Source organism: Carcharodon carcharias, chromosome 1 (genome assembly GCF_017639515.1).
Source record: "Carcharodon carcharias isolate sCarCar2 chromosome 1, sCarCar2.pri, whole genome shotgun sequence".
Classification (NCBI taxonomy): domain Eukaryota; kingdom Metazoa; phylum Chordata; class Chondrichthyes; order Lamniformes; family Lamnidae; genus Carcharodon; species Carcharodon carcharias.
In genome coordinates, this window is record NC_054467.1 from 154,955,911 (window position 1) to 154,969,860 (window position 13,950).

A 13,950-nucleotide genomic window follows, 5' to 3' on the forward strand; every position below is an offset into this window, starting at 1 on the left:
CAAATCTCCAGCTCCCTGAGGCAGTTCTGTGCCTTCAGGGAGCTTTCACTGAGCGCACCCATGCGCATGCGCATACTTCCGCCCCCATCCAGGCAGCGCTGAAGTTATCAGTGCACGTTCATGCTGGCTGGCCTTTCACAGCGTGAAATCGCAGTTGAGACCCGATCACAGGCGGACCATTGCGCAGCTGCTCCCGGGCCCACCTGACGGGGTAAAAAAATTCTGCCCTGAGTAATTTACACATTACATTGCACATTTGTTTTCAAATGCAGAATGGCAATCTGAAGTCTCAGCATAAATCAGGATACTGAAATATACATCGCCAGTGAATCAAAAGCACAATGATTTAATGAATTTCAGGAGTCAGGACTTGCACTGGCTTTATATGACAACAGCATATGACTATGCACTTGCCTCTGATTTTCTCAGATTTGCCCAGTGGCGTTAACATTTTCTAATGTACTGTTCGTGAATGTCTTGTTGAACACAGTAATATAATCAATGTAAATTTAAAATTTGAAACAATTGATGTCTAGAGCACCTTGTGTATGCATTACTTTAGGTACAGTTGAAATGGCTCCTTAGTCTGGTATCATCCAAAAAGCATTCTGTTTAAACTTTTTCTTTGCTTTAAAAATGGTGAATGCAGTGATCAGAAAGTATAACCTATGATAATTGTAATTGCTTTATCTTTTTTGTCTTTACTTAAGCAGTTTAGTAATTATGTATGTATTATACTAAATTAATAAAGAACTTAATGGTAACCTTCACTAATCTTCATCCTAGGCAATCAACAATGAGCTAGGACAAGCTTTGCATGAAAAGGATGAATTCAAATCAAGAGTGCATAGCTACATCAATGAGGTGGCAAGAATAGAAAGCTTAATGGTTGCCAAGGTAAGAAGTGGTAAAAGATAATCTGAAATCTAGTATGTTTGTCTGTTATTAACCATAATAATGTATTTTCTTTCTTATAGCTGGTTTCTTAATGTAAGCTTTGAACCAGATTAAGACTGATCATTCTCTAACAAATTATTTGCTGATTGATTGGCTTGTCATTCAACCAACTGAATACATTAAGACATTGTGCGCACATTAATTTCTTCATTCCGAGCCTGCTGATAGATGAATTGTGACATTGTAATGGTAAAGCACAGTGGAACACACCTTTTGGCCTTTAATTTATTAAATTATCTATTTCTTTATTTAGTGATTGGTCGAAATATCCAAATGAGTCAATGCAATTTTAATTAATTTTTGTATAAGATATAGAGCACAAATTTTGGTAAGAAATAGTGATATTTTATGAATGTATCAAAGTTCTATGAAGTATTAAATTAAATCAGCACTGTATCTGATTACAAAATTAACTAGGCCATGGATCTGTTTAAAATCTAGAACATGGTGGAAAAAACTTTATTAGAATTTTGAATGGATAGAAATTGCAATAATGTAATTTAATTACAATTCTATTGATCATTGTAGGATATTAATTTTAGTTCTAAATCAGGGGTATAGAGCTGCTGGAGCGCACCAGACTGCTGCTCCAGCATCTCCGACCAGGGCCTGGAAGAGCGGGGAGGTGCAGTCGGTTCCAAACACTGGGGCCCAGGAGTTAAGGGGACCCAGGCTCAGTGTTTTGAAGATAGTCTGTCAGGTCAGTTTCAGTCATTGCTGTGCAGCTGCTGGGGAGGTTGGCGGCAGAGAGGCAGTGGATGGGGAAGGAGTTGGGGTGGACGGGGAGTCATATTTGGTTCCATAAGTGCCAACTTTACAATGAACCAAATCACAGAAACTAAATGTTTTCTGTAATTTTCTCAGAAGTATTGACAGAATTGTTTTTTAAAGATGGGATTGTTTCTTTTGTTCTGGAAGAGTGCACAGTAAAGGCTTCAAGTGAAGACTTTTAGAATCAGCCTGCCCTTCAAACATATTTTAAACCACAGTTGAGCAATCCCCAGTAGTTAATTATTTTTCAGACCACTGGACCGTTTATTTACTGGTGAGCCACTGAGTCATTCATTTGAATTTGCCAAGACTATCAAACCAAGGAGTAGGAATCTTCAAAAAATGCCAGCACAGTCTGCTTTTCACAATTTCAATTTACAATCAGACAGCGAAAGAAGAGATACAAAGGGTCCCAAACTGGATAAACCACATGAACAAAAATTATAATGAAGAATGCAAGAAAACATAGTTCTGAAGTCATTGTCATTAGTCTCACAAAGTTTATTAATATAAATCAAAGATTATATCAGCGTTGAAAACAATTCCTGTGCCCACTGCCATGTCTTCTCTCATGGTCTGTCATGCTTTGAGAAATCCCTTTGCGCTTGTTCTGATGCCTTGGCACATTTTTGTGCAGCAGTAACATGTTAATTGAGCAATATCCAACTGGGGGAAAAGTTACAGCAATGAGATGTATAACTATCCAAAATAAGCATCAGGAGTATAAAAACAAAAAAACTGCGGATGCTGGAAATCCAAAACAAAAACAGAATTACCTGGAAAAACTCAGCAGGTCTGGCAGCATCGGCGGAGAAGAAAAGAGTTGACGTTTCGAGTCCTCATGACCCTTCGACAGAACTTGAGTTCGAGTCCAGGAAACTGGACTCGAACTCAAGTTCTGTCGAAGGGTCATGAGGACTCGAAACGTCAACTCTTTTCTTCTCCGCCGATGCTGCCAGACCTGCTGAGTTTTTCCAGGTAATTCTGTTTTTGATCAGGAGTATAAATGTCAGTGATTGGGGACCTGAATGCAATTTACGTTTTTAAAGCTTTGAGGGAAACATTAATTACCAAACAAATATATACGTCGTGGTGCCAAGTTGCGCACTCTTTTCCCCGCCAATTTTACACTCTGGCCTGAAAGTTACATGTGCTCTGGGATTGATCAGAAAATGTTTTTGCGAGTGTCCTAATTGGTGAAGAAGTTTCACAGAGGCGGGGTCAGTCGAGCAGGGCAAAGAAAATGAATTACGTTCCCCGTTTTACAGTGTTTCAAATTCAGGAAGTTCCCAAGCAATTTTAATCAGAAGCATTTTGTTCTTCTATTTAAAAAATAACTTACTAGACTGTTTAATAACTAAAAGAACAATAACAGTTCAATGGAACTGTTTCACTTTCCCTCCTAACACCAACATCAAAGCAATGAGTGATTAACAGGAAAAGCTTGTTCACATAAGGCTTTGCAATAAGAACAAGGATTTACCACTTGGTTTCATGGGTTCTGGGTCCTGTATTAAGATGTGTAAACCACACTCACTGTGTATGGGGAAGTGGGGATCATCTTTCATTACTATGGCTCTCTTTGCATTTAAAGTAATCTTTGTGCTCCACATATTGCATTTTTCTGGTTATTGAGTGAGTGTTAGGTGATTGACTGATTGCACAGCCAAGATCAGGCTGTCCTGGAGATCAGTTCAGACACCCAAGTCCATTCCTGGAACTTTTTTTGGTCAGTTTAACACTGAGATGTTTTCACTAAGCATGTTTGTAAAAGCTTAACTTAGCCCGGCACTGATGTGCTGTTGACTGTTACACCTCTTAAACATTTTCCAGTACTGTACTTTGACTTCAGGTTCATAATTTTTCCTTTCTGTTTCTCTCTGCACAGATGCTTCCAGGCCTGCTGAATATTTGCAGCATTTTCTGTTTTCTAGAAATATTCAGAATTGCGGCATCTATTTTGCATATGGCTTTTTTTGGTGTTGGCTCTGGTGTTCTTAAGGGGGGAAATTAACTCTTAAGAGGAACAATATTTTGTACTGATCTGTTTGTACTTTGTTCAATCAACAAATGATGAAGCCTATCATCTGAGGATTCATCAGGGGCTTTTGTTTGGTGACAGTTCCTCAGCCCTAGCTCCTGACTGCAGGATTTGTACCCTGTATTTAAATGCATTAGGCTGCTCCACACCCCCCGCCAACCCAGTAACTTGAGGAAGCAGGTCAGAATCCACCCCCTTCTTTCCTCACCCTCAACCATTTCTCTGCCTGTTCCCAACCTTGCTCCCCTCTCCATTCCAATCCTTCCCCCCCCCCCCCCCAAATTCTCCATACTCTTCACTCCAAAATCCTTCCCCTACTTCATTCCTCCACATGGCTCATTCCTCTCCCACCCCACATTCTTTCTCTTACCCCTTCCATGCCCCATTCTCCCCCTCCTCGCCTCCCCCCCAATCCTCCCTCTACGTTAAAATTCATCTGCCACGTGTCTGTCTATATCCTCTTGAAGTCTATCACTATCCTCCTCACAGTTCACAATACTTCCAAGTCTTGCATCACCTTCAAATTTTGAAATTGTGCCCTGTACACCCAGGTCTAGGTTATAAATATAAATCAAGAAAAGCAGTGGCCCCAAATATCATCCCCCAGTCAGATGTAAGTAAAGTTTTTTGTAATTCATGTTTTTAATATGCTTAAATTAAATAATTAAACTGTTGCATAATGAAATTGTAGCTATGCTAAAGATTAATGATTCAAAATACCACATGGTTTGAAAAAAATTGCCTACCAGCACGAATATTCTTCACATAAAAAGCATAGTTTTACTGATGTTTGGTACTAGTGATTAATACGTAGGAAAATAACATTAATAGTAGAATTAGAAATGATATTGTCAACACATTTTCTTAGAGCTCCTGCACCTCAACATTTGTCACTACATCACTGTCCCAAATATGATGCAGAACAAATTGCCTTTCTTTCTGAATAAACTGCAAACTTGCATCAGTGCCAGGGATTCAGATTTTAACAGCCAGTCCTCTTTAAAATTAATATGTATTCCCAGCATTACCTTTCTTTTAAATGGTTCAAACTGCAAAAATTGCATGTTATAGCTTCAAACTCTTAGCTGAGAACAGACTTATCAGTTATCCCAGGTTTGCACTAAACGCGGAAGTGGGTGGGAAAAAGGACGTTTTGCCTGCCGGCTGCAGTGGTGGGTTTTCGTGCTGTTTCGTCTCATTCCAGCGTTATGCACCCACAGGACACACGCTGCCTTGCTGGTGGGCGGCCTCTGATTTGGCCACCATGCTGTTACCTCACCGCTTCCACATACAGGGTGCCATATTTAAACTGCAGCTGTACCCTCGGAGGACACCGTTGAAGACATGACCCCAAAAACAAAGAGTGCAGCCCCCCCCCCCAATTCAGAGACGCGTCCCTGGTACGCCTTCTAGAACCGTGGAGGCCCACCATGATGTCCTCAACCCTCGCTCTGGCTGCAGGATACCCATCAGTCTCACCACTCCAGCTTGGGATGTGGTGGCAAAGTTGATCAGTGCCATTGCTGCACACAGGAGGTCGGCCATCCAGTGCAGAAAATGGATGAATGGTCTCATCCGTGCTGCCAGGTTAAAGACAGCCATCTCATCACTCTAAACTCACACTCACAAGCCATCGCACATTCACTGGCATCTCACTCACTGCCAGCTCAAGGGACATCATCACTCACACTCTCACGTAAACCCTCACATCATTATTTAGCCTCATTTCCTCTGAAGACTGCCTCCTCAGCCCTCACCATCTTGAGGCAAATTGCACAGATCAACATGTGCCCTCACATGCACCCTGGAATACTCCCCTTATCCCGTTCAGCCCGCAACCTCTTCCCTTGCCCGAGGCCACTTCCCCAAGCAAGCCATTGAAAAACCACCCCACCATACGGCTGGTGTGGTGGGCAGAGACCTGCCTGTGAGCCCCCTTAAAAGTGATGTGGTGCTGCCTACGAAACCTGGCACTAATGACCGTGAGTGCTGACTGAAGAAAGGTAGGCAAACAAGCCTCGAAATCCCAAGCGAAGTACAGCTCACCAGGTGCACCTCACTTATGTACAGTTGTGAATCACATATGCTTGATTGCGTGTCTGGATGATCCAGCATGAGGGGTTTGATTCTGTAGAGCAGGGCTCATAATTAGATGCAAATGTATTAAAATGATGTTCCAGACGTCCGGCGGCAGGAAACGCAGCCCACATTGACAGGCGGAGCAGACAATTGCAAACTGCTTTCAGAACAGCATACAACAGATTTTTGGCTTTCTCGCCATTTAATCCGCCCACACCAGCCAGTGATGCCTGATGCCAACGGGGGCAGAAAATTCCAGCTGTCATCGTTGGTTTTAATTCCATTTCGAATCTTGATCCCATTTTTCTGCAGTGCACTTTCCTAGGCTTATAGTTTTTCAACTATGGTAATACTGTTGAATGTCAAGGAGACATAGCTAGATTCTTGTTAGAGATGGTCATCGCCTGCCACTTGAGCGTCGCAAGCCACTTATCAACCAAAGCCTGAATGTTATCCAAGTCTTGCTGCATGCAGACAGACTGCTTCAGGATCTAGGAGTTACAAATGGACTGAACACTGTGCAGTCAGCAGTGAATATCCCCATTTTTGACCTGAAGTTGGATTTGAAGCAGCTAAAGATGTTTGGAGCTAGAACGTGGCACTGAAGAAATCCTGCAGCAATGTCCTGGAGCTGAGATGATTGACCTTCAACAACTAGAACCTACTGATTTTGTGCTCGATATGACTCCAACCAGTGGAGAATTCCCCGATTCCCATTGATTTCAATTTTTCAAGGGCACTTTGCTGCCACGCTTTGTCAAATTGTTGCCTTAAGGTGGTATTGAAGTTTGGAGCTGTAATTGCCAGACTGAATTTGTTCTGCTTTTTGTGGCAGGAGATACTTGGGTAATTTTCCACATTATCGGGTAGATGCCAGTGTTGTAGCTGTATTGGAACAGATTGGCTAAGGGCACAGCTAGTTCAAGAGCACAAATCTTCAATACCACTTCCGGATAATGTCAGTGTCCGTAGCCGTTGCTGTTTCCAAAGCTATCAGCTATTTCTTGATATCGCATGGAGTGAATCAAATTGTCTATGATGGTAGGTTCCTCAGCAGGAGGCTGAGATGGATCATCCATCAATGCATTTGGCCAAAGATGGTTGTGAATACTTCAGCCTTGTCTTTTGCACTCACATGCTGGGCTCTGCCAGTGTGAGGATGGGGATGTTCCTGGAGCTGCCTCCTCTGGGTGTTTAATTGTCCACCTCCATTCAATACTGGATTTGACAGAACTGCAAAGTTTTGATCTGATCTGGTGGCTGTGCGATTGCTTCACTGTGTATAGACTATAGAATAAGCTGCTTCTGCTGTTTACCATGCATGTAATCCTGTGTTGGAGCTTCGCCTACACTGGTGGTTGAACCAGAATTGGTCCACTAGTTTGATGGTATTGCTTGAGTGAGAGATATGCTGGGCCTTGAGGTTATGGATTACAGTTGAATACATTTCTGCTGCTGATGGCCCACAGTGCTTCATGGATGCCCAGTTTTGAGTTGCTAGATCTGTTCTTAGTCTAATCCATTTATCACAGTGAGAGTGCCAAAACAACACGATGGACAGTGTCCTAAGTGTGAAGATGGAACTTGGTCTCCACAGGAGCTATGCGGTATCACTCTTATCGATACTTCCATGGACAGATGCCTCTGTGGTAGGTAGATTGGTGAGGACGAGGTCAAGTAGGTTTTTCCCCCTCATTGGTTCTCTCATCATCTGCTGCAGGTCCAGTCTGACAGATATGTCCTTCAGGAAATCTGCCAACTCAGTCAGTAGTGATGTTACCAAGCCAATCTTGGTAATGGACATTGAAGTTTCCCACCCTTCCTACCATCAGTGCTTCTTCCAAGATGTCCAACACGGAGGAATACTGATTCATCAGTTGCGGGAGGGTGGTAGGTGGTTATCAGCAGACGGTTTCCTTGTCCATGTTTGACCTGATGCCATGAGACTTTATGGGATCCAGACCAATGTTGAGGACTGCCAGGGCCACTACGTACTGACAGTACCACTGTTGATAGAGGAGGGTGGGACATTGGCTGTAATGTATGATTCAGTAAGTATACCTATGCAAGGCTGTTGCTGAACTAGTCTGTGGGACAGTTCTCACAAATTTTGCACAAGTCCTCAGATGTTAGTGAGGAGAACTTTTCTGGGTCAACTGGGCAGGGTGCTCCTTTGCTATTTCTGGTGCCCAGGTCGATGCCAAGTGGGCCATCTGGTTTTATTCTTAGATTTTCTTGATCCAACTCAGCAGCTTGCTAAGGGAAGTTAAGAGTCAACCACTTGCTGTGGGTCTGGAGTCAAATCTGAGCAAGACCAGGCAAGGAAGCAGATTTCCTCCCCAAGGACGGCTTTTTACAATAACCCAGTAGATTCATGATTTCTAGCAAAATCGTAAGAATGCTATGAAGGTCCAACAGAGCAGACTTTTACTAAAGTGCTGCTCATACCAGTTCTCTCTGAGGCAACCTGTAATGGCATGTAGACGATCACCTGATGTTGCTCCAACTGAGCCATGGCTCAGAAGCATGAAAGTATTCAAATGAGTCATATCATTTTATGAAAGAAGACCATCATAGCAACGAAAGAACACAACTTTTGGTGTATGTAATTAACTTAAGAACTCACCAATAATGACCTGCAGCCTCCATGTTGGATATTTGTTGTTTCAATCATTAGTAAACCTCGAAAAACTATTTCCTTTCTGAGGTTTCCATTGTGCATGGCCTTTAAAGTGAAGGTCCCCTTTAAGGCTTAAAATGCATTCAGTGTTCCTCCTTTCTATTTGGTTGCAATCAATACTGTGTCCAAATACATCTGCAGAATTAGAGTGAGGTCCCAGAGGAAATTTGGGTGTTCACATTCTGATCCCCACAAGATGCACACTCTGTGTGCTCTAATTGTTGACAGACAGCGCTGAGAGAAGAAGCATGATTTTAATAGATTTGTATGAAATTAACCTGTTCTATTAAAGATAATTATTTCTTGTGAAAAGCAACTAGAGGTCTCATATCAATATTATCTGTATTTGTAAAATGCACATACAAAACTCATCCTACCTTGGTCATTGGTTGTCAATGGGAGTCTCAGCACAAATCTGTTAGATTAGGACCTAACAAATAGCAGGAGAAAGCCACTCAACCCTTTGAGCCTCTTCTGCCACTTAACATGATCATGGCTGATTTTCTATCTCTACTTCATCTTCTCTTTATCCCTTTATTTTTGTAATATCTATTTTCATTTGACCTCTGTCTCGGATATACTCAACAACTGAGCACTCTCAGCTCTCTGGGGTGGAGAATTCCAAAGATCCACATACTTTTGAGTGAAGAAATGTCTGCTCATAAAAGTCCTAAATGACTAACCCCTTATTCGGAGACTGTGATCCCTAGTACTACACTGCATTTTCAGGATAAACATCCTCCCAGCATCTACCCTATCAAACCCTTTAAGGAATTTCATGTTGTAGTGAGATCACCTTTTGTTCATCTAACTTTGAGGGGATATAGGCCTATTCTGTTCAATCTCTGCGCATAGAGCAATCCCCTCATCCCTGGAACCGGTCTAGTGAACCTTCATTCCACTCCCTGATGGAGCAGTACCTAAAGATGAAGGTAATAGAAGAACCAGGATTGGTCTGTATGTTCTGCAGATATTCTTCAGTCTGAAAGATTTATATTTACCTTTGCTGTTAATAACAGGAACAAGAACTCCATCATATGCTGGAGCAATTCCGAATGGCAAGTAATCAGGCTGAGAACTGGGAGCACAAGGCCCATCAGGCAGAAGGAGAGAGCAGTTCAATTCGACTGGAGCTCCTGTCTGTAGACACAGAAAGACGGCATCTTGAGGAAAAAGTGGTCAAGCTTGAAAAGGAAATAGAAGAGGTATTAGATATCAACAAAGTCTGTAAATCTAAAATATACATAAAATTGAGTATCCTATTTGATCATTTTATGTAATATAGGAACGAAAGTAGGCCATTCAGCACCTTGAACCTGTTCAGAAATTCAGTGAGACCATGGCTGATCTGCAGCCTAACTCCATGTTTCCACCTTCACCCCATATCCTATATCGCTTCGGAGTTATCAATCTCAGATTTAAAATTTACAATTGACCTAGCATCAATTGCCATTTTAGGAAGAGAGTTCCAAACCACTACCAACCTTTGTGTGTTGATTTGTTTTCTAATTTCATTCCTTAAAGATCTGGCTCTAAGTTTTAGACTTTGGCCCCTGGTCCTGGATTTCCAAACCACAAACAGTTTTTATCTAGCTACCCTTTATATTCCCCTTAATATCTTGAAAACATTGAGCAAGCCACCCCTTAAATTCCAGGGAATAACACTCTAGTTTATGTAATCTCTCCTCATACTTTGATCCTTGGAGTCCAGGTATCATTATGGTAAACCTGTGTTGCACTCCTTCTAAGGCTAATGTATCCTTCCTAAGGTATCATGACCAGTCCTGCTCACCGTACTCTGGGATAGTGTGGTCTAACCATGGTTTTCTACAGCTGAAGCATAACTTCTATTCCCTTGTATTCCAGTGCTCTAGATATAAAGGCCAGCATTTCATTAGTCTTTTTGATTATTTTCTGTGCTTGTTCATGACATTTTAATGATCTATGTACCTGGACCCCCAAGTCTCTTTTCACCATCTAGAAAGTCTCGTGTTCTATCTTCTTCAGGTCCAAAGTGATGACCTCACATTTGTCTACATTTAAATCCATTTGGCACAGTTTTTCTTATTCACTTAACCTATTAATATCTCTTTGTATTTTATACTTCCATCTACACTCATTACAGTCCTGCTTATGTTTATTTCATCATCAAACTTGGATAGGTGCTTTCTATCCCATCCTCTAAGTCATCAATAAATGTGGTGAATCGTTGAGGCCACAACGCAGATTCTTCTAGGACACCACGAGTCACATTCTGCCTGTGAGAGTAACTGTCCATTATCCCTAATCCCTGTCTCCTGCTGCTCAGCCAATTCCCAACTAAGTTAAAAATGTACTTCAATTTCATGAGCTTCAACTTTAGCTAACAGTGTCTTATGAAAAACTTTATCAAACGTCTTCTGGAAATCCATATACATAACATCTGTAGATATTCCTGTCTACCATTTTGGTCACATCTTCAAAGAATTCAATCATACAACAATTACATGAAGAGAAGTCATCTTGAAGTGCTTTTGATGGAAATTAACAGCCTCCTTTGATTGAAGGACTCTTCCATGTGGTGTAGAAATAGATGCTCACCAGTATGAAATGGCAGTATCATCGTGGAAAGCAAGCACATATCAGCACAAGTTTCATATAGTTGATCTGTTTTAAAACAAATCAGAAGGCATCTTTTTAAACCTTCACTGCTGAATTTGGTGGCAATTACATTAAAAAGACACATTACTCCAAACTGATTGCCATGCAATCAGTCTTGGCTATTGTGGGTTGGGTGTTCTCATGGAGATTGATTGGCTTGTATGGTTAGTAATAATGGCTGTAAGCCTCAGCACTCGATCCAATAGATCATTGTATGTTGTTGCAGCAGGATCAATACATATTGGAACACATTTAGTCAGCTTGTCAGGTTTCCAAATCTCAGCAGGACACATTTTCAAGCATAATTTCCTTCATTATGCTGCTGTGTGATCTTAAAGATTTTTCTTCCTACTAATAACCTTTGCCTTCCTATCAATTATTCACACAGCAGATCTAGTGGTTGTTTGTCCCCTCATTTTTTTTTCTAGCATGTTAAAATCTGCTGTGTACTCCCTGCCACCTGACTTAGGACGCTGCTCCACGAGCCACTCAGCAGTAGGCCCAGGGGAATCATTGTCACAAGCACATGACTGTTGGCAAGTGAGTAAAAGGTCATTCCTCACTTTTTTTAGGGGCCCTACTGCCCGCATTTCTGCTGGCTTGAAAGTGCCGACCAAAACGTTATACAGTGGAGTGTGGAAAGATTACTGACTACTGAAGGTGGAATTTCCCCAAAAGCAATGTCCCAGCAATGCCACACCTCATGCGACATCTGCTGATATGCTGTTATTTGTAGAGATTGAACTTCTATTAAAGAATGAAGAAGAACATCAAATGTTCCTTATTTCATATTTACCTGCTTATAATTTACACCATCAATTAACTTTTGTACTATCATAAACTTTTGCTTCAATGCTAATGTGTCAAATATTTTTGTGTGCTTTACTATAAATTCTTCTTTAATTTAGCACCTATCTGCCCAGCAAGTATATGAGAAGGAGATTTCCTGTACTGCTAAAAGCATGACCAAACTGGAGGAAGAGTTACGACAGACACAGGCTGAGAAATGCCATGTTTTAGGGGACCTGGCTTCAGTCAGAGAACTGTGCGCCCAGCTGGATTCTAATAAGGAATTGTTGTTGCGGCAGCTTGCTTCTAAGAATATGGAGCATGAAAGGGTATGGTTGGACGGAATATTGTCTATGCTTAATTTAAGCAAGATTTTTAAATGTTAGATTAAAATTACTATTTAACAGTTGCGAGCTGCCTATATAATCATTAGTAATTATAGGTTTGTGTTTCCTGCTTTTGTGAACCCATTTCCTAATTATGGCAACCTGCAAATGTGACTTTAAGAAGGGAAACCCAGATGGTAACATTTTAGTACTTTGACTTTGGAGCCACAGATCAAGAGCACGTTACAAAATAAGTCACCTTCAAAATTATCATTTAAAGTGATCTTAAAATTGTACATTCTCTCAGCAGACTTAATATTGTTATCAGAGCCTCTATCATATACTGGATTTTTTGAAATCATTCATGTGAGTTATTCCTATAATCACTCAATGGGAAGTTCTCCTTTGGAATAAGATAGGGTTGAATTGTGAGACTTTAGTAATCAACCTCTTAATGAAAGCCATTATGAAGTTATATGTTACCATTTTTCCCTGTAGGGTTTTGATTTGACCTAGGATGCATATTAAGGCCCTAGCTTTCTAAGATTGTTCTGCAATGCATTTTTGCTACTTAACCTTAGATTACATTTTGTAGCTCAAGTATTATAATTCCAGGTCTCCTCATAATTTCAACACAGATCTTTCTGACATACATTTTTGCTGTTTTCACAAAATAATTACAAATGGGAGGCCATTCAGCACATTTTAATTCACTCATCCAGAAAGATCCTAAAGTACTTCTCAAGATAGAATCCAATTGTTTCATAAATTATTCTAATGTCACCTCTGCTACTCTACCTATATGTCCATTTCACATCTTTGTGAACTACAATTTCCTCATATAAATTTAATTTATTTATCTTTTAATTAGCCTGAATAGCATAGCCAATGCCTCCACCCATCTCTCCCATTCTGACTTCATATGTGGTATTTGCAAATTGAGACTTGGCCTAATGTCACACATAAGATGACATCAACCTAGGTTGTAAACTCGTCATTTTTTTTGCTGAACACTCATCCATCCAAGCGACGGGAGAATCCATCATCATCATTTTGAACGTATATACCCTAAGTCTTACAATTTAAAAGTATTATGCATGATTCATCTTTTCCATTAGTTTATTTAATGTACATATCAACAATGATCTATAGAACACCACTTTTCCAGACTGAAAGTCTCAAGTTTTTGGAATCTTTAATTATAGCCCTTTGACACTGGGGATCAGCCTTGTAATTCTTCTCTATAGTACTTCCATTGCATTGGAGGTCGGTTAGCTCAGTTGGCTGGACAGCTGGTTTCTGATGCAGAGTGACACCAACAGCATGGGTTCAATTCCTGTACTGGTTGAGGTCACCATTGAAGGCCCCGCCTTCTCAACCTCATCCCTCACCTGAGGCATGGTGACTCTCAGGTTAAACACGCCACCAGATGTGTCTCTCTGATAAAGGAGCAATCTCTGGGACTTTGGCGACTTCCACCTCCATTGCTCTTTTGTCTCCCCTGCAAATGCTACATCCCTGATTTTTAAAAAAAGAAAGCAGCTACAAGCCAGTCAGCCTAACAATAGGTGAAATCTTTAGAGACAATAAACCAGGGCAAAATTAATTAGCATTTGGAAAAAATATGGGCTATTAAATAAAAGTTGGCATAAATTTGTTAAAGGCAA

The 13,950-nt window shown here is 40.9% G+C and overlaps 1 protein-coding gene across 2 annotated transcripts in view; it reads left to right on the forward strand.

Moving 5' to 3' along the window:
* The window catches only part of cep135 (centrosomal protein 135), a 170,138-nt gene that overhangs the window by 134,190 nt on the left and 21,998 nt on the right, over positions 1 to 13,950 (forward strand). For both annotated transcript variants that reach the window (XM_041201763.1, XM_041201754.1), the window contains exons 20-22: positions 787 to 897; positions 9,548 to 9,733; positions 12,077 to 12,286. In XM_041201763.1, coding sequence (XP_041057697.1) covers positions 787 to 897; positions 9,548 to 9,733; positions 12,077 to 12,286 — 507 coding nt within the window. The remainder of the gene's footprint in view (positions 1 to 786; positions 898 to 9,547; positions 9,734 to 12,076; positions 12,287 to 13,950) is intronic.